The 22,189-nt window shown below is 42.9% G+C and overlaps 1 protein-coding gene across 3 annotated transcripts in view; it reads left to right on the plus strand.

The window, feature by feature from the left end:
• Positions 1-22,189, plus strand: part of CSMD2 (CUB and Sushi multiple domains 2) — a 519,932-nt gene that overhangs the window by 75,141 nt on the left and 422,602 nt on the right. For all 3 annotated transcript variants that reach the window (XM_079985202.1, XM_079985205.1, XM_079985206.1), the window contains exon 3: positions 21,975-22,087. In XM_079985202.1, coding sequence (XP_079841328.1) covers positions 21,975-22,087 — 113 coding nt within the window. The remainder of the gene's footprint in view (positions 1-21,974; positions 22,088-22,189) is intronic.

Below are 22,189 nucleotides of genomic sequence, written 5' to 3' on the forward strand. Positions count from 1 at the left end.
AGCTGTATTCAGGGAAATTATATGTGTCTGCATTAGCTTTTCTGAAATACCAATCTTGCTGTGCTGGAGGGATATGGGGAGTTTATTGTTTGTCATGTTGCATTGGCTTGCCGGGAGTTAAATGCACTTAACATCTGTGTGCTGCTGTTGGAAAATAATAAACTATGCACTGTTTGTCTCCCGCACATATTCACCTGAGAAAGGTCAGGTAATCAGAGGTCCTGTCATATCACCTTAGGGAGGTTCTGAATATTTATATATGACTTTGACTCCTGCTACTGCACAAGGCAAGAGACAGGAAGGACAGTCAATGTTGGTCTGGGGAAAATGATTCGGCACTTTTCTGCAATGGTGAAAAATTTGAGAGTGCATGAAATCAGGCTTTATTTTTCTTATTTGTAAAAAAAGGTGTTTAGCACCCCCCACTTTAGCCAAAGCTTCCAAGGTAGCTGACACTTTTCAAGAACAATTTAGCACAACAGAACTGCAATTAAAGTCATTGTGGGAGAACCACGAAATGAACATAAACCCAGCATAAAAATATGAAAATTAAAACCAGAGGCTCTCAAAAGTTATATATTAAATGTATGGGGAAAAGGTTGTCACCTAGCTCTGAAAAGATAGCAAAGGTAGCTAGATACCAGCTGTGTTCCTAGAGTGAGCATTCTACAGCTGGGGCACTACCACAGAGAAGGCTCTGTCTCTGTAGCCATGCACCGCACAATAACAGGTAAGGCTGCATAGGACTCTGAATTGTACCTGGAAACAACTTGAAAGCTAATGAAAGATCTCTCTCAATTAGTTCCAGCCACCTGGAATATATCTAAAAGTAACTCTAAATTTGTTTGATGTATTCTGATCCAACTATAGCCACTTGGTAGGCTCGACACTGAGCTCTAACCTGTGTCTGGTCGGATTCAGAATGAGTTTTCCACCACCAATGCTCTAGCCATCTCAGCAATTGTTTCATTGCCCTCAGCCCTGGAGAAAACCATGGGGCTGTCCGGGCTCCATGCAATCGGAGAGGGCGCTTCACTAGCCCTGGTTAACTCCGCATTCCAGTGGGCCACCAGGGAAACTGCAGTTACAAGTAGCAGCATCAGCACTGGTGTTGCCCTTCTGGCCACCAGGTCAGATCCTTTGCAATGCCTGGGACCTAGCATCCATCTGGGCCAGTGTGTATGTGTGGGGCAGTGGCTGCCACCAAAAAACCGTGGAGAATATTTATAGAAAATTCTGCTAAGTGGTCTTTTTTTCTGGGAGGAAAGGGGCTGAGGAACTTCTCAGAATTCCAGCCCCACCCAAAAACATGTCTTTCATGACATTTTTGGCTCAGCTCCAATCTCAACTATGCCCAAGGTGTAACATGACAGCTTAAGGATGGTGAAAGGTAGCAGAATCACAAGTTTTTGTTTATTAGATTTCCGTACCTCAGCACTGATTACCTGGCAGAACACAGTTTTACTGGTTGTGCCAGTCAAATGCTGGCTGGCAACCCTAATTATTTTTGTCAATTGTCTGGGAGCAAAATCTCCCCTCCTCCAAACATTCAGATTTGTAATTTATCTTCATCTGCCCCTGCCTCTAGCCTTTGTTAGCCATTTAACCTTCCAGTACCATATTTTTCCTCATCAGTCAATGGAAGCACCCGACTCCCGAACTCTGAGGTGTCACTGTGCTTGAAGGTTTGCAAAAAAACCAAAGACCCTCAAAGTGGTATGAAAGAATGTATTTTTAGCTTCTCCCTTCTCCTTTTGAAAGGAAGGGTCTCCCTAATGCTGACCCCAAATGCTTGCAGCTAGCAGGTTTTGCAAATTGCTACTTCCACACTTAAAAAAGAGAGAGAGAAAGCAGAACAGCTACTCTGTTGCGGTGAATGAATGGGGATTTAGATCATTTTATAAATGTCTCTGTTCCTCTTAAAGCCATAAAAATGAATTGTGTTATATAAACACACATACCTGATGATCATTTTGACCTTCAATTAGTGTGGTTAATGAGAGAGACGGCTTGTTGGAGGAGAAAAATAGAACAGGAGATGCAAAATTACTGTTAAAAAGGGCTTGAGAGGAATTATGTTGATGGGTAATGGAAATGGAAGCATGGACTGTAACACAGGCTGTGTATGCTAGAAAAACTGGAATTCTGCACTAAGCAGGGCACAATTCTGCAATGGTGCCCAAAATGCTGGTAAATTCCAGATTGGATTATTGCAATGTACTCTACTTGGGGCTGCCCTTGAAGACGACCCAGAAACTTCAACAGGTCCAAAATGCGGCAGCAAAATTATTGGCAGAGGTTGCTTTTAGAACTCATATAGCCCCTTGTTCTAAAACAGCCACATTGACTGCCAGCTCATTTTTGGGCCCAGTTCAAGGCGCTGACATTAGTGTTCAAAGCCCTAAATGACTTAGGCCCCAGATATCTGAAAGACCACCTCCTTCCATACAAACTCAAATAGGATCATTTTTTATTCTGAAAAGATGGAGATACCAGGGAGTGGGAGTAGATGTAGACCCCTCCCCAATAGTATTCAGAACTGCACCATTTGCAAGGCTGCTGCAGAGCTAGTCCTGAAACTGGCGAAGGGGGTGGGGTCAGGAGCAAGTAGGTAGTCCAGGTCAGGTGAAAGTTAAGATCCAGAGCACCAACCAAATTTCTGAGGGGCCAGTGGCTGGTTCATAGTCAAGCTCAGACAGTTTGTCAGATGGTATGACAAGGCACAGGAGTCTAGAACAGCTACAACTTCTGACGAGTTGTGTAAACTGAGGAATCAAACCCAATGCAATGTTTATATAAGGCCAGCTGGACTCCTATTTGCTCCCCAGATCACCTGGTCTGGCTGGGCTAATGAGTAGCAGTATCCCCCTCTGACCATTATCTAGGTGGCACAACAGTGTCCTAAAAATCATGTCAATAGCTTCTTTCACCTGACAATTGGCCTGGTGGTACAGGGAATAAGGAACCTGGCTCTTGCTGCCAGAGTCTCTGATGTGAGCTCACCACCTTAGTTTTTCCTATATAAGTGAATGGCAGCCAATCCTTCCTTTGGGGAATGGCAGAATGGAGACATTGGGGCACAGCATGCCTACAGCCCCTGACAGTGGATGGTCTGACCAACAGGTACCCATTTGGAGATGCAGGCTAAGGCCCTGTATATCATACTACAGGCATCTAGCATTTATTGACAGTCTTAAATGTTGTGGGAGGCATGTGTAGGCCTGCTTTTGGGGGAAGAATTGTAGCTCACTGGTAGAGTACATGCTTTCTGTGCAGAAAGCCCCAGGTCCCAGTCCCTGCCATCTGCTGGTAGGGCTTGGGATAGGAGAGACTCCTGTCTTGAAACCTTGTACAGCTGTTGCCAGTCAGTGTGGATCAGATTAAGCAAGATGAATCCATTGGATTGAGTTGGAATAAAGCAGCTCCCTATGTTCTGTTGCAGGATGATGGTGACCGGCTCTGAATTTCTCCCTCTCCCTTTCTTTGCCTGCCAAACATAAAGGGTCTCTAGCTGGTAAATAATATGTGCTATTCCCCAGTGATGTAATTGCTTCTTAAATGGAGAAACATGAGCACAGATGCAATGGGGTTTCTGAATGGGCATCACTAAAGTAAAAGGGGTGAGGTTACAAGGGCAAAACCAACTGTCCGTGTAAGAGATGATTTGATTTCCCTCCCACTACTGACACCACTCCTTTGGCTAATAAGATGGTTAATATTGTACTATCATTGCATATAACTGGAGTTCTATAATATATCAGAGACAGAGACTGTGTAATAGAGAAGTTCAGTTATTTCTCAATAAATGATTATACCAGCATAGATGTATGCATATTTTTGTTTCATATATTATGTGGGGAGAATGGGAGTGTATGCAGGGACGTACACACACAGTAGTCATGACTTTCAGAGTTTCCCAAGGGAGGCACCTCTTTAGCTGCTATATTTCCCTTTTATAAAAATTAATGGCCTCCTACAAGAAGCAATGCAATCTTAGTAGATCATTGGAGCTACAATGAAATTGTGGCGTGCTATTGCTAGAGATATCAAATTGCTAGAGATATCAAATGGAGAACTGACAAATCTTTTGCACCCATTGACTTTAATTCATTGCTGCTGCTGGGCTCTCTAAGGGGAGGGAAGAACAATGCAGCTTTGAGAAGCAGCTTAAGAATTGGAAAATAGTGCTCAGAGAGGCAAGCTTCAAACAACCTTTTCTTCATTCAGTATAGAAAACAATCGTTGGGTTTTCAGCCTCAACTGATGAATGCTTTCTTCCCCGATCCCCAGAAGGGAGGAGGAAGGTGTCTGTACCTTGAGACCTCAGGTGGAGCTGGTAATGGGTTTGGAGTTTTCACAGAAAACCTATGGGAACCATTTGGTTTCATTTTTATTTAAACATTTACACCATGCTTTTTGGGGAACTGCCTCCACAAAGGAGCTTGCAATCTCAAATAAAAGCCAACTCCATCTGAAAATAAAATACAAACAATACAAGATACAACTAAACAATAAACCAGCATAAAATGTGAAGGACAGGGAAAAAATGTAAAGCAAAATACAGATTATAGAAACAACATGAGAACTAACTTTTTTTTTAACACTGTACAAATAAATAGGCTTATCTGGGAAGGCTTGGCAGAAAAATGATTTTTTATAAACACCAAAACCACAAGAAAGTTGGGTCTTGCTGCTCTTCTTAGGGAAGAGAAATCCAGAACTGGTGCTACAATGCTAAAAGTTTGTCTTTGAGTCACAACATGCCTTTCCTATGGCACCTGCACCATTAAGCCTAAGTATTGGTCACTCCATCCATTCATGATTTACAGCTAGGTTCTGGTCCAGCTGTGCACTGGTACTGGCTTCCCCCTCCTGCCAATTAATACAATGCAAGGGGCAGCCACATGCAGTCAAGTGGGCTATTTGGTGTTTCCTTTGAGTCTTTCCCTTGTTTGGTGTCATCTCTGCTCCTGATATCCCAGGAGAGAGAAGGGAGAGCCAGAGTTGGACTCAGGAAGGCAGCTCTGAGGTCAGCTGATTCCTGACAGTGACCCACGGAATGGCACATGGCAAAGAGTCCAAGCTGTCATTGAAAATGGCAGCTCCATGTCCAGTCACCTCCCATGCCCTGCTTCACAGTGTCTACTTCAGTTTGCCTTAGACTAAGTATGAGAGAAGCGCTGAGTTAGGCACATTCAGTGGCAATTGTATTCTTTTCTCGACTTCATTTCCTGTCTCCTCCTCCTGGTCCAGCCTTGAGAAGGAGATTGTTGCATCTGCTTTTAGAATAACAATAGTTTATTGTTTCACCCGACATGGAGGAACTCTAGTTAGCTGAAACTATGATTCATTAACAAATTGGAATGAAAAATCATGGAAACAAAAGCTTGTATCTCCTAATGACCATGTCAGAGGAGGAAAGGGGACAAGTGAGCAGCTGAACCTGAGGGTCACTGCTTTTTGTTCTTGTAATCCTAAACCATCATTAAGTGTAGGGATGGTGAATCTGTTGCCCTCAAGATTTTGCTGGACTACAGCTCCAATCATCCCTAGTATTAGCTGGGGCTGATGAAGGTTGGAGCCAAACAACAGCTGGAAGGTCACAGGTTTCCCACCTTTGTCTTAGCTCTGGGTGCAAAACAGGCCATCCTTTCTGGCTTCTTTCTTAAAGTTTCCTGATACATATCCTATTCCTTGGAACATCTGCATGGTGTCACTGATCTCTCTTGAAATGCCTCTTCAAAGCCCACCTTTTCTATGAAGTCTTTGGCTAAACCTCTGTTTCTATTCATAACCAAAACAAATCCCAAGGAAACACAACTGTGTGTCCATCCTTTCCTCCTTTTATTCTGTCTTCCAATCCCAAAGGAGCCGCTAGACAACCATTCCAAGAATGATATAACAATTAAAATAATTATTTAAAACACACAAGCAGAAACAGCAGTATGAAGCATAATAAAGATGCCAAACGGATTTTTAAATACCTAATAGAATGATGATGATGATGATGATAATAATAATAATAATAATAATAATATTATAATAATAATAATAATTTATTACTTATACCCTGCCCATCTGGCTGGGTTTCCCCAGTCACTCTGGGAAGCTTCTAACAGGAGATTAAAATACATTAAAATATCAATCATTAAAAAACTTCCCTAAACAGGGCTGCCTTCAGATGTCATCTAAACGTCAGATAGTTGTTTATTCCTTTGACATCTGATGGGAGGGCGTTCCACAGGGTGGTAGCCACTACCGAGAAGGCCCTCTGCCTGGTTCCCTGTAACTTTGCTTCTCACAGTGCAGCCAGAAGGCCCTCAGTGCTGGACCTCAGTGTCTGGGCCGAACGATGGGAATGGAGATGCTCCTTCAGGTATACTGGGCCGATGGTGTTTAGGGCTTTAAAGGTCAGCACCAACACTTTGAATTGTGCTTGGAAACATACTGGGAGCCAATGTAGGTCTTTCAAAACCAGTGTTAAGTGGTCTTGGCCATTCCCAGTCATCAGTCCAGCTGCTGCATTCTGGATTAATTGTAGTTTCCGGGTCACCTTCAAAGGTAGCCCCACATAGACCACGTTGCAGTAGTCCAAGCAGGAGATAACTAGAGCATGCACCACTCTGGCGAGACAGTCCACGGGCAGGTAGGGATGGAGCTGGTAGACAGCTGCCCGGGACACATAATTGACCTGTGCCTCAATGGACAGCTGTGAGTCCAAAACAACTCCCAGGCTGTGCACCTTACACAGGACCTTCACAGCCTTCACTGGTTCTGAATTGAAAGAGAGGTAGAGCTGGGTATCATCTGCATACTGATGAACACCCAGCCGAAACCCCCTGATGATCTCTCCCAGCAGCTTCATATAGATGTTAAAAAGCATGGGGGAGAGGATGGAACTCTGAGGCACCCCACAAGTGAGAGCCCAGGGGTCCGAACACTTGTCCCCCAACACCACTTTCTGATCACAGCCCAGGAAGATGGAGCGGAACCACTGTATAACAGTGCCCCCAGGTCCAGAAGGATGTTATGGTTGGTGGTGTCAAAGGCCACTGAGAGATCCAGCAGAACTAGGAAACAGCTTTCACCTTTGTCTCTAGCTCGCCAGAGATCATCGACCAGTGTGACCAAGGAAGTTTCAGTCCCATGATGAGGCCTGAATACCCTAATTACTTCTTAAAATCAGCCATCATGTTTTAATCAGTAACGGGACCAAGTGGGTTCTTCCTTGGGAGGACTTGCTGGAAAAAATACCATGGCCCAAAGGGCATTGCCCTGCGTGCTCACCTGTCCCATCTTTGAGCATAGCAAACTCCAGAGCAAGGCCTCAGATGTTGACCTGACAATATCGGTAGGCACAGATGACACAAAATGTCTCTTCATGTATTTTCCCCCCTAAATCATTTTTACTTTGCTTAATTTTGCCTCTTTGTCTTCCCACACTCTGACTAAATTTAGATTGTAAGGTTTTTATTGGGGGGGGGGGCAGGCAGCTGTCATTTGCTTTTATTACTCTGCAAAAGGCATCTACACAAATGGTGCATGTTAAATAAAAATGAGATGATGATTGATATTATTAATAACAATAATAATTATTCCATCTCCTCTGCTGAGAGAACAGCTGTCTTCAGCAATCTCTCAGTCATTACCTAGTGGCAGTCTCCCATCAGGCTACCTGAACTGTTTCCATCCCAGCTGGTAGTTATGAGAAGTGGAACTGTAACTGGTGTCTGAGCTTGATTTTTTTCACTCTTCCCTTCCCATCCCCATTTTCCTTTTATGTTGTTAAGATGATAACCCCAAGGCTGGTACTGATTTTTTATTTATTTTAAAGCTTTTATTATAAGAAACAGATAATATTCCAAAACAACATATACAGCATAAACAGATCTAAGCAGTATATATAACGACAACATCAAATCCTGAGTGCAGGTGGGAGGATTTCTATATTTTCTCTCTCTTAACTTTAGGCTCTTTTGGGGACTATCCTTAGAAGTAGCATCTCCCAGCTCTGGACTTTTGTTACAAAATTTAATGAACCTTTTAAGAACTCCAAATCAGTGCATGCTTGCTATTGATTTTTGTAAAAGGCTCTGGGGTACTTTTTGGATGAAGAGTGGGGCAAGAATGACTGGACAGAAGAAAGAGGGGGAACTGTATGGTGTGGGCCAGAGCTACATTCACCCTTCATTAGCAGGCCGAGCCATGGTCTTCTCCCATTGCTCCAATCTATTTCAGGCATAGAAGTTTATTTATTGTGGATCATATGCAGCGCTGACAGAAGTGAAGCATCTGACAGCAGAGCTACGCCTACACCAGTCACATATTTATGGAGGAAGCCTGTAATAGCTGGCAAAATCCTTGTTTGCCGTGTCGATTTGCACTGTCTATCCATATTTATTTCAGCCATCAGCTGCTGTTCATCACAGCGAGATAGGATGCTGTTGTCTTAATCCTGAGTCTATGGTTAATGGCCTGTGTGCATGTTTTTCTATCAAGCTTAGAAACTGAGTAAACATACATTTCTCAATTTTGGTTCTTAATCGCCCTGGTGCCCATGAATCACAAATACCCTCCATATGGGAAGAATGGTGCATGGTTCATACTATTTTTAAGAGTACTGCTTCTGATTTAGCGCTTTCTTATGACTTTTTAGTCACCTTGCTAAGATCTCTGGCTATTCACACCTGTCTAAACAGAAGTCCTCAACTTCTATAGTGTGCAGGTGACACCAGAAGTTATGTAAGAGCCACTCAGTGGTAGTGCAGATGAGAGGCAGGAGTGTTTTTCAGGGCTGAATTCAGATTCAAAAGCTGAAAGAAAGGAACTGGATGGGAGAGAACATCTATACATCATTGCCCATGACTACATGTTGGTATTTTCTGTCTCCAAGTAGCTCCCTCATATTCTTGAACCACCATTGGGAAGTGTCAGCTAGGAATGATTGGAGTGGTGTTTTTCCTGGCACAGTGGACAGCTCCTGGGTTCTGATGTTGGCAGAGTGTTTCACTTACACTAATTAGACTGGTTATGTGTTGGGTGTTGTGCCATTTTCCTCTAATCCAGGGCTGGGAGACCTTTTTCAGCTTGAGGGCCACGTTTGCTTCTTGATGACCTTCTGAGGGTCACATGCCAGTGGTGAGTGGAGCCAGAGGCAAAGGTGGATGGGGCAACACATGCAAATCTTACGTTCGTACAGTAAGCTGGTTTCTACACACAATCACGTTATGGGGGGGGGGGGGTAGAAGAGTCTGCTGCATCAGGCCAGTGGCCCATCTAGTCCAGCATCCTCTTCATGTGGCCAACCAGATGCCTATGGGAAGCAGGACCTGAGCATAACAGCTCTTTCCCCTTCTGTGATTTCCAGCAACTGGTATTCAGAAGCATTTTGTCTTTGATGGTGGAGGTAGAGGCTGGTAAGGAGTCTGTTGAGCTAAGATGCCACAATTCTCATTGGTTCAGGAAAAGTAGAAGCAGACCTCCTATTCCCCCCCCCCACTGCCAGTGCAAAATGAGACGTTCTGTTCCACCCTCAGCATAGGTGCCAAGTGTCTGGGGCCCTGGGTGTTCCAGACCTCCCAACATTCCACATGAAGGGGCCAGGCACCCACAATTTTTTGTGCTGGGGCTGCGTGTGCCATGGGTTTGCAAACATCAGACACCCACCCACCTGTGGCATGCACAGCCCCAGGCACTCATGGCCCCGCTGCCAAGTTGGCAGGCGTGACCCTCAGTAAGGTGCTAAGGAAATACAGGCCATGAGAAAGAGTAGGGGCACAATTCAAGAGCATTGGGGATATTCTGTGCATCTTGCTTCAAATCCTGTAGTAGACCCTGCCACTGTTCCAGTTCTAAGGGGTCAGGACAGTGGTGTACAAAAATATGTGACTCTTGCTAATCTATGTCCTTTCTTGCTTAGATTGCTGCTATCTCTTTGGGTTCTCTTTTGACATTAGCAGGTGTAGTTTGATGACATTTTCACCCCATCTGTTAATCTAGGAGAGTGCTCTTTTGCTCAAGTCCTGCATCCAGGTTTCCCACAGGCATCCTGTTGGCCACTATGAAAAAAGGGTGTCAGACTAGATAGGTCATTGGCCTGATCCAGCATTCATTATTCTACCAGGACTTCCTTCCTTCCTTCCTTCCTTCCTTGACAATAGTCATTCAGCCCCTAATCCAAGCATTAGAACACAAGAATGCATGGTATTTTGGAGAAATTGGTAAACAAAGGTGTTTTCAGGAGGGGAAAAATAATTCTAAATGGAACTGTTACAAAGCTATTACAGAGGGAAAGGCAAAGAAGGGGGAGAAAGGAGTAAAACAAAACCCTGAGAATCCTTGAGTAGTCTTGAGTGGGGGTAAAACAAACCCCCACAAAAATGGCACAGCATGGCTGTCATTTATCCCAAACTGCTTTAAATTGTTGATTGGAAGGATTTAATGAAAAATACCAAATCATAAATGAAACCATTTCATTGAAAAATGAAGAGAGAGATTGAGGGAAAGTGAGCCATTTTTGTGGCAATGGCCCGTAGGTAGTAATATCCCCCCCCCCTGACATTATTGATTGTATGCCGCATATTCTCCTGGCAAGAAACATAATTAACCGTTCTGTCATGCTCACTACATGGAACCGCTTGTCAAAATTTGTCAGATTGATGTTTTTGTTGCTTAGGAGAAGCAGAAATAGAGCCGAAATAGCCAGAGACATCTTTAAAAATAAATAAATAAACAAAACAAAATAATACCTCTTGCATGCTTGGACTCTGCGAGCAAATTCTTAAATGGGGGGGGGGAGCATTCCATGGAGGTGTGTCTCAGTTCTTGAGGCTTGGCCTGCCAGGTGCTAATTTTTAACAGTGGCCACAATTTTTATCCATTTAACAGAAGCCCGCACCAGAAAACATAACGATGACTAACTTGGATGGCTTTAAGACAGTCATTTAGAAAAATTCGTGGAGAGCATAAGAAAAGCCTTTGCTGAATCAGACCAGAGACCCATTTAATTCAGCATTCTGATCCCACAGTGGCTCACCAAGTGCATGTAGGAAGCCTGCAAGCAGCACATGCTTGCAGTAGCCTTTCCATGCATGTTTCCAAGCAACTGGCACCCAGAGACTTGATGCCTCTATTACTGGAGATAGTAGTCAGTAGCTAATTCATCTTACTCCTCTTTAAACCATCCAAGTTGGTGGCCATTGCAAAAGCTTCTGGTAGTGCCTTCCATAGTTTAACTGTGGGTGAACATGTACTTCCTTTTTTCTGTCCTGGATTTTTCAATATTTGGCTTCACTCAATGGTTCTAGTACTATGAGAACAGGGTGAAGGCAGGATGACTAGTCCCTGTCCACTTACTTTAGAGTATTTCCCCAATCCCAGGGATTTGTTCATCTGCTTGGCATAGCCAAAACCATTTATTTTTCTCCCTTAATAGAGCAGTTGTTCCAGCCTGATTATCATTCTGGATTTTCTTGTCCAATATCCTTTTTTACAATATCATTTTCGAGGCACAGCATCCAGATCAGTGTGTAATATTCCAAGTGAATACACACTGTAGATTTGTGTGATGCTGTTATGATATTGGCAGTTTTATGGATAGTAAGTTCATCAATGGGTGTGAGCCATAATAGCTGGAAAGGAAACCTCCATAGGCAGAGGCAATATGTTGCTGATTAATTTGTGGTAGCGCCAAGTGTGCTGGGCTTATACATTTTTCAAAGTTTATAGCTTTTCCATGTTAAGTAATATTAAATGTTTCCTACTTTTAAGTATAGGTATTCCTTGATCAGACCCAAATCCACCCAATCCATCAGTTTTTGTATGAATGCCAAGCTCGTCTGCATATTATTAAACCATGGTGTTATTGTCGTGTGCTAACACAGCCACACATGGTGGAAGTGTTGCCAGTTCTGATGTGTCTTTGCCCAGCCTGGATTTAATCATGACCAATTCTCCCCCTTGTCTCAATTTCTGTCCCTAGGGCACCTTGTTTAGGATGTCAGTCCATGCGGGGGCAGAAATTTGTCAGATCCTATCAGATTTATTTGTCGCTTCATAATGCTCAACAAAAACCTTGGTTAGTTAGCCATTTTGGGGTTATGGTCACATGTTCTTTTTGCATAAACCTGCCTTTGATCATCATGATTTGAACTGAGGAAGCAACCTAGTATTCTGTACGGTGGAAAAGTGATAGGCATCAGAGACAGTGCATGCTTTTTAACTTCCCTGATTATGCAATATGAAAATGTGGTTTATTGATATTCAGAGTATTCAGAATATGTGAAGACTTGTGCAGTCTGAGATCCCTGGCTGAGGGTGCTGTCTTGTCTAGGAAGGATATCTCCCCAGATACAATTAAACTGAATGCAAAGATCCATCCACTATGAAATGTAAGACTGTCCCAAGAGACAAGACCATGTTATTTGGTTAATGGAGTGTTTATTATCAATGTCAGAGTAATAAGCAAGAGGGCAGTTTGATACATTGCTTTTGGTACATGGAAAAACAAGGTGGGGGTTAAAGGGGGTTATCTGCAATATTGACATTCAGGTGCTTTATTTATTCCATTCCATATTTGCTTTGGGGTTTGATGCAAAGAACACACTGGGAGCCAGTGTGGTGTAGTGGTTAAGAGTGGTAGACTCGAACCGGGTTTGCGGCTCCGCTCCTCCACATGCAGCTGCTGGGTGACCTTGGGCCAGTCACACTTCTTTGAAGTATCTCAGCCCCACTCACCTCACAGAGTATTTGTTGTGGGGGAGGAAGGGAAAGGAGAATGTTAGCCGCTTTGAGACTCCTTAGGGTAGTGATAAAGCAGGATATCAAGTCCAAATCCAAATCCAAAAAGAAAGGAGGAAAAAATGACAAATAAGCAAATAATGTAGAATAAACAAATCACACCTAAAATTAGAGAAGAGATTAAGGCATGAGGTGGGGATGTGATACGTGTTGTTGACTTCTGTCTTGTGCTTCCTTTCTCACTTCTCTGTATTTTCACATCACTGCTGTGGTCATACATGGAAAGATAGGAATCAAACTTCTGTTCCACATTCCTAGGTTCTTTATGTGTAATAGATATAAGGGATCAGTTCAAATTGAATTTATGTTTATTTGTTTTTTTAGAGTACTTAGGGTCAGTTACCTTGTAGAGAGTTGCATTCAAAGGGGAGTATGTGTAGAATAATTACAACAGTGGCAGCAACTGATGTGGGGAAAGGTGTGACCAAAGTAATCATGACCTGCCAGCAAAATTGCACCTAAGGCAAAATCAAACTATGAAGAAAGCCAAAAGAGTTTCATGGGAAATGATTAAAATGCTTTGGGGCAAGTTCTGTACGTTGTTCATTCAAGTGGATTTTCCAGGAAGGATATGGAAATTCTCAAAACGGTCCAGATAATATCCAATTCCGCCATAACAGGATTGTTTTGCACGCATGTCTTCCTTTATGGGATTCATTCCAGAAACACTCCCTTGGTAACAAACTTCATGTAAGAAGAGGGTCTCAAGTCAAGCTTTCGGGAAGTGAAGTGGAAGGTTGAGAGATGAGCATAGGATGAAAGAGAATTAACTTGGCTCACATTAGCAACTACATTGACTCACAGTTGTACATTCTCTGTGTGTACTGAAAGGAACAAGTATATGGCTTGCTGTGTTTTTCTTGCAACATGTCCATGATGGAAGGTATTGGTTCAGAGATCTCTGTGCAGCTTGACTTGAAATTAAAGGAGGCCTGATTTTGGTCATAAATCATTCCAATACACTGGGCTTCCACCATCTCTCATTTCTACTATGAGTGCAATGAGCCTGTTCCCTCCCTAACTTGTAGAATTAATAGGTTCTTAAATTAAGAAAGGAAAGGAAGAGATGACTATATGTTTGTTTGTTTTTGCATTGGAAACCTGAAAATGTGTGGGTGAGTGGCCTATAGGGATATGCAAATCCTTTCCCTTCATTTTCATGGAGTTTCTCCCCTATGGCCTGAGATATCCATGGAAACTCTACAGAGTGTCTTAGAAATCCATACTTGTGTGTAAATAGGAAGGGCTATGGGAATGCACATTGATATCTCAATGGTGCCCATTGCTTTTAGTGCACATCTGGATGCACATCTAAATGTAGATGCATTTCTTTGCTTTGAGTAAGAGGCACAATTGGATGTGAACCCCTATTCATAAATTCCTGTGTGTGTAGTTGCACATTCAACCGCTGATAATTTCCCTACCCCACAATTGTCTTCAGAAGTGGAATTACTGTGCCCAGGTTGTAAATCAGGCCTTCTAGATTACTGACATCTGCAATGGTTAGTAAGATCTGGTCTAATTAGTTAATCTATAGTTTACCAGTGAAAACACTTGGATGTCTGTTGTGGCAGGGGACACATATCACTGGCACTTGCACAAGTGGTTTCAGGTGCTTGAGAGCAGGCAAGATCATCCTTTGTCCTTTAGGTAGAATGTGACCCTGTGATCCTGGTGGCTGCCTTTGGCTCTTTGGATACGGTTGGACTCCCAACTCCCATTAGTCCAGGCTCACACCACTAATGGGCAGAGATGACGGGAGTTGTAATCTAACAGCATCTGAAGGGCCACAGGTTTGACGCATCTCTGCCAGGACAATGACTTTCAAGCTTTCTACATGTGTGGATCCCTTTCCACATTCTGAGGAACTCCTATGTATTACACAGAATTCTTGATTATACTCTAGCCCCATGTTTGGCTCTCTCTTTCATTTGTTTGTCTTTTGCGTGGAAAATCAACTGGAGGGATTAGCCTAATCATTGGGACAGGGAATGAATGCCATTAAATAAAGACAAATGGCTTCAAAAACCTACACAAAGCCTTTGCCTTAGTGTGTCATAACAATATAATTTGAAGTTGGCTGAGCTTTGTGTGGCCCAGAGCACCGTGTCTGCCTCCTGGGAGCAGAGATTTAAAGGACAACCATCCGTGTAGTGCTCCTAAGCTCAGCCTGGCAGACAGCACTGCCCTTTAACTGATTCCATATAAGGCAGTGCAGCAGAATTTTGCTTCGCTTCCGCACCGAGCTAATTTTCCTTCTTGATTAATGAGGTTATTTAAGATATCAATTATTATTCTGCCAATATAAAATAATGTCACTCTACAAATCTCATTGTAATGGCTTGTAGTATTAAAAATTCAAAGTAACAACTAGGGGGCAAAAAAAAATAATGGAAGTCATCAAAACTTACAGTGAAAACTTTTGGCTGTGCTACAAAAGGCTACTCCCAACATGAGGTTTTCCTCAATTTCACCACAGGCGGCCAGTGCATTGGCAATTTGTGTGCCATCTCTTTATGGAGGGAAGCAGAGTTGCATTTAAAGCAGGGATGGGGAGCCTTTTTCAGCCAAAGGGACACATTCCCTTTTCTACAGCCTTCCAAGGAACACATGAGCAGGGTTAGAAGCAAAAGCAGGTAGAACAATCAATGTCAATTTTACTTTTGCACAGTAGGCTGGTTCACGCTCATCACATACCTCTTTTTGCTCTCCATAGGGACAAGCAAATTACATAATCAGAGTCCAATATATCATTCTGACCAGGCAAAAATAAAAATACATGAGAAAAGCACGAGAGGGGAAGCAGTGAGGCCTGGAGCAGGGGTGGACTTTTGGAATCTCAAATTTCAGCAGCACCCTGTGCAAAGGCAAAATTTGGTACCTCCCCTTCTGCCTCTCACCTTCCATTCTGTTTAATTTACTACATCATAGTTGTGACTCCCTTAGGCGCTCCTAGACTTAGCACCCAGTGTAGCAGAACCAGATGGGGAACTGTGACCCTCCAGATGTCCTGTCACCTCTGGCACTTGGTTGTTGCTGGCTAGGACTGATGGGAGTCAGAGTCCCACAACCACAGGTTCCCCATCTTTGGGACAAAGCTTTGAAGGCATCCAGTGCCCTCGGAGTATCACTTTGAGTGCAGCTGTACAGGCCCAGTCTCTATTAGGCTACAACAACACCCATATGATGGCTAGAGCTGGATCTGCAGTCCTACAGCTCAGCCAGGGCCAAGTTACTTGAAGAGTCAATATGGGCTGGCTGGCTCTATATAACTCTATATAACCTATGCTCCAAATCATGTTAGTCTGAGTAACTCATCTTTATGCATAGTAGTAGCAATCTCCTGCTGCCTTCCCTTCCCTCATACCTGTTATCCAGCCTATATTTGACGTCATTCCTGCCTCCAGCTCTTTAGCTTTTGTTTAACCAGCCATCAGCCTGTCTTTTGACTACATTTTCTGTAAATGGCTCTGACCCAGCGGCTTTTCTCCTCGTCCCAATTTTTTTCTGGGTGCAGATCTTCAGCTTCTATCAAACTAATATTGGATAACACTGTTTCCAATATGCACCCTGCCCCTTGGGAAATGGGAGGGTAACATCCCACCGGATGGGATTGTCTGGCCAAGAGAGTCTCTTGTAGGGGTAGGCTTTGTCCTACACTCAGATTTTGTGTGTAAGTGTGTGGGCTTTTCAAAACAGGTCCCTGAGAAAGCAACAAGACATATCTCTGCCAATTAGCTCTTGGTCTAAGTTCATGGTGCTGATTTTGCTCTATGAAGCTGTAAATTGCTTGGGGCTGGATCACCTGAAAGGTCATCTCACCCCTTATATACCCAATTCATCACTGTGCTCTGCAGGTGAAGACCTCTCCTAGATTCCATTTAACCAGGAGCTCTGTTCTGCACCATGCAGGAACCAAACCTTTATTGCACCAACCCTTTGGGATTCCCTCCTTTAAAATGTTAGGTGTTGCCTCTGTTTTCTTTTTGGCACCTTCTGTAGACCTTCCAACAAAACGTTTAGGTAGAGCTCTTTCCCAGCCTGTGTCTATATTGGGATTATTTTAAATATGTTTTTATTGTTGTATTGCTTGTTATTTGCTGTCCTGGACTCCTTTGGGAGGAAGAGTGGGAAATAAGTTTCATAATTATCATAACATAGTATAATACATACAAGACAAAGGTAGATAATATAATATTATATAAATATTTGCTTGGCTATAGGCAGATTTGAAGAGCTGCCCTGGGGAGATGGGAATGAGTCCAATGGTCTTAGTCCAATGGTCCTCTGAGGGGTGCTGGGTTTTGCTCTTGCTCCCAGTTTTACTGGGGGCAGCTCTACAATTCTGCTTCTAAGCCAACAATGGAGAAAAGGGGACATGATGACTGGAACAGTAACCAAAAACAAACACACCAAGGTACAAGTGGTTTTTCAGGGGAAATTACAGCTCCCTTTCCAAAGCACATCTTTCATCCTGAAGACTGAAATGGGCAAACATTTGGCACAGCCATAGTTCTGCTGTATGCAGTTCACAGATAGTGAGACGTGAATTGCAAATTAATGAAGGAAAAACTCAGAAAATTTATTTTGCTGTTCATTTCTGGAAAGGATCTCTGGTTAGTCTTCATTACTGAATGAATGCTGAGAGGTCTGCTGCCTAATTAATATGTGGATTATAAATGTTTCAAAACATTTAGTATCTGTTTGCTTCTCTTTAAAAAGATGTTTTCTTCCAACTTTGCAGTTTTTCCTAAAGTAGGTAGCCTTGTTCTGCTTTCCCCCACAAGACCCCATATCATATTAACTGCATATGGTTAAAAGCAAGAGAAAAGCTAATTTGATGGGGAAATTCTCATTAATAGGCGACATTTAAATTTGGTGCGAGTAAATGCACTGGACTATGAGGTAGAGTAATTTAATGCCAGGTTAAATGGTGCATTCCACTGGATTTTCATCAGAGGAAGTTGGAAAAGTTTGGAGAGAGTTCCCTGGCCTTCTGGCTTTTAATAGGTTAGTCCCCAGGAGCAGTAACTGTTTGTTGTTGATTGAATTGATGATGAGAACCGTATCAGAAAAAGGGGTAATGGATTCTGTGTTATCACAGAGAAGTTTTAGACTTAGAGGAAGGAAAAGGGGGCACTTATGCCTATATTATATTTTGTGATATGACAGGATATCTCTCTATATTAAATACAGGAGAAGTGTTTCTGGGAAACTTTGCTAGACTTAATTAGAACTCTTGATTTCCCTTGGAATTATCCAGACACATAATATAAGAGAGAACCTTCAAAAATGTCTCATATTTAACTATAGACATAATTCAATAATATATTTTTTAAAAAAATTACTCCTGGATTTTTTTAATAGCTGTAACAAAACTCCCTCAAAATTTCTCAGCTGTTTTGCTTCAAGCAGAACCCACAGGTTTGCTTCAATTTCCACTTTAGGCAAAACGTTAATTGCCTTCTACCATGATGCCTTCTTCACCAACAGTACAGAACAGTGTGTGTGTGTGTGTGTGTGTGTGTAACATTTTATTGAAAGTTCAGAATGTACATAGTTATATGTGCACTAAACATGGTAAGCTGTAAATAAAAGAGAGAGAAAGAAAAAGAGAAACAGCACCCGTATAGAAGGAAAAATAAAGGGGGGGGACCCAAAGCTATATACTTTACAAAGTTGTTATTGTACTTCACCAGATCTTAACCTATTACAGTTTTTGTAAGAATAGACAAATATAATGATGGAAGTTAAACAGACCACAGCCGTTGCACAGAGATCAAACCAATGGCACAAGAGAATGCCAGCCAGGCACCTGAACTGCCACACTCTGACCAGATGGTTGCCTAAACACCTCCACCAAACCTGCTCAACTGTGGCATCAAGTTTGGAATGGGTGAGATGGACTTTACCTGAAAGTTTTTGCAAAACTCTTACAATGCGCTGCAGAGCTGGGTGCATTGGAGACTTGGGGTGCATTGGAGACAGAGAAGTAAGCTTTCTTTGCTGCCACATAGCAAACATGACTATGTGCTCTGTTCTGTCACACTCACCATGAAATTTGAACCACTTGTGCATAGCTGTCTGCTATATAGTCCAATTGTAATCACTACTACAATGCTTATTGCAATGGGAAGTGAGTATACTGCATAATGCTTTTCTCAAGTTGTTTGAAGGATGTATGGGGGGTGATGACAATATGACATAGATGTTACTAAGAAACCCACTTTATTGACAAGAATGTTTTCCCACTTACAATATTCTTGAATCTACAAGTGTGTACCTGTGTGTTGCTTTAGCAACTAACAGAGGTCAATGTGCTCGCCTTTATTTCACCTGTGATATGAGTTGATGTGTGTATCTGGAGGGTGAAAATTTAAGAATGGAGGATGTGAGCACTGGTAGACTCTCATACTCCATGCTATTATGTGATGTATTTGTGGCAGTTGGTCATATCTTTATCTAATTAAGAGCTTAGTAAAAAGGTAAAAAGGTAAAGGACGGTTAAATCCAGTCCCCTGGATGGTTAAGTCCAGTCAAAGGCGACTATGGGGTTGTGGTGCTCATCTCGCTTCAGGCTGAAGGAGCTGGCATTTGTCCACAGACAGCTTCCCGGGTCATGTGGCCAGCATGACCAAACTGCTTCTGACGCAACGGAACACTGTGACGGAAGCCATAGTGCTTGGAAATGCCATTTACCTTCCCGCCACAGCAGTACCTATTTATCTACTTGCACTGGTGTGCTTTCGAACCGCCACGTTGGCAGAAGCTGGAACAGAGCAACGGGAGGCTCACTCCATTGCAGGGAATTGAACCACTGACCTTCTTGAGCTCGGTGGTTTAGACCACAGTGCCACCCGCTCCCCTAAGAGCTTGATATTGGGAACTGGGCTTCAGGCAGCCTTAACAGAACTGTCAGGGAGTACTCTAGTTTAGGAAGGTCATGTGTACCCCAAAGTCCAACTTTGGTACAATGGAGACTTTGTTACAATCCAGCAAACTTTTATTAAGTGTAAATGGCAGCAAGTGAGAAGTCTGGGGGTGCTGTGGTATTCGCAGGCACTGCCTTGCCAACTGCAGACACATACGATATATATTGCATTGCCAGGGTGGTGCTTGTGGGCACACCTGTGACCTCAGAGGCCTTCTCTGCTGCCACAGCCCCCTGCTGAATTAGGCTTGAAATATACAGCAGGTTGTGGTGTGTACTTGATTGTGGGGGAGGACATAACAGTTTCTGTAGTTTGTATATGTGCCCATGGGCCTAAAATAGTTGACAAACCCTGGACTATATGACTACGGGAATATAACTTTAAATGAGAGCTATGGTTCTGAAGCTGTAGTCAAAATGAGAGAGCTAACTTTTTTAAAAAAGAAAAAAGAAAACACCACACAATTTAAACAGCAGAACAAAATATAATAGAAAAAACAACAATAGCAGAAAAAAATAAACTCCTCTTCTCCCAGGCCTTTGACTAATTAGCAATCTACAGCTTTTCAAACTGAGGAGGGGGGTGTTGCTTTGTTTGCTATTATGTTATGTATTTTTGTGTTTCATACTGCAAACCACCCTGTGACCCTTGAATGCAGGGTGGTATATAAATGTAATAAACCAACAAACAAACCTAGGGAACTGCTTTATTCTAGGTAGGCGGTGAACAGAACAAGTAATTCTGTCCTTTGTCACTCTCACTGATGCTTAACCTCAATTTGTGTGGACTTTTTGAAGGAACACATTAAAAGTGTGGACATAAATTGCCTGTACAGCTCCTTTTACATAAAAAACACACAATTTTCAGTTTTTTGTGTGCATCTTTTATTTAGCATGGGGTGCACACATTTTTCACACCGAAGCTGAAGAGGGTTATCCGACCAAGAGTCGTGTTCCAGTCCAGAAAGAAGTTTGGTAGCATTGTGTTGGGTCAGCCTACTGGGAAAAGTGGACCAAATGAATTTTTCCCTTGTCCCTACATCTGAGTCTGATTATGGGTCCTTTTATCCTGGTGTTGCCTACACTGGCTGGCAGTGTCTTCAGTGCCTTCCTCCAGCCCTGCTTCATGAGTTGCTGTGGACTGGACCTGGAAACCTCTGTGTTCAAAGCTCTGCCACTGAGGTATTGCCTCTTTCCAGTGTTTTTATGTAGTATAATTTTAGGTGTTAAGCTGATGAAAGCAAAGAGAGAGAGAGGGAGAGCACTTTAAATTAAAATCCACATTTAAAGCTTTTTTAAAAAATAAATTGCCTTAGCCAGGTGAGAGGCAATAGGATTGGAAGATAAAACTGTAATTGTTCGTCAAAAATGTACATCAGCTATTTCCCAGCTGTGTCAATAGAACAGCTGGGAATTAATACCTGGGATATCGTAATGCCAGTTCAGAAATGATTGCTGAACAAACCTGTGTTAATAAAATTAACAATTGCCATCTAGCTGTGGAAGAAAAGTCATTCAGGGATGGAACCTAGGAGGGCTGCAGAATGTCACCAGCTATTATCTTTAATTCACATATCGAGTCAGCCTTTGTCAAGCTCATTGAGCCTGCCCTATGAGTTACTTTGATGGCAAAGACATAAGTGTTGCTTTTTTATCAGTGTGAATGAACATATGAAGCTGCTGTAATTGTCAACCTTTTTGTTCATCTACTATAGCTCTTGGGTAGGCAATCTTTTTTTCATTCTGAGAGGTAGATTCCCTTCTGGGCCTCTTTCTGGGGCCAAATGCCAGTGGGGGGGGGGAAGGGCAAGGGCAAAAGTGGATGGAACAATAAATGTAAATTTTGCCTTGTTTCTACACACACTTGCACAAACCCCTCCCCCCTCTCTCCTTCCAGACAGGCAAGAAACATGATCAGAGTTCAAGGGCACATTCCATCCAGGCAAAAGCATCCACAGAGAGTGCAAAGTAGGGGCTGCTGAGGGATGTGGCCTGGGGAGAGTTATGGTCTGGGGAGAGTTTAAAGGGGACCCAACCATTGTGGGTGGCAGTCATGTTGCACAGGTAGTGCAAAGACAAGAGGTCAGGCTGTGCCACAATCTGAGTAATCCCTGTTTTACAGTATTACACCTTCACTTAAAAGGAAGGCAGGAGATGGTTGGGCAGGTTGGTAACAGGATGGTTCTGTGTTACATGTTTAATAGGAAGTGCCCGGTGTGATTCTTCCCATTGTGATCTCTTTCAGGTTAACAGGATTCCAACTGCCTCCTCCCATCGTGAGTACTGGGGTGGTGCTGTCCTTGTGGCTTGTAAGCGATTATGCTGTCAGTGCTCAAGGATTTCAGGCAAACTATGAAGGTAGGTCAGCTTTCGGTGTTCAGCCTTTGCTTCTGTACAGGAGGTCAAGATCCATTTGGGTTTTCTGGGACAAATTATGTTTTGCAACTCAAAACCATTGTC

This window comes from Podarcis cretensis, assembly GCF_951804945.1.
Source record: "Podarcis cretensis genome assembly, chromosome: 8".
Taxonomy (NCBI): Eukaryota; Metazoa; Chordata; class Lepidosauria; order Squamata; family Lacertidae; genus Podarcis; species Podarcis cretensis.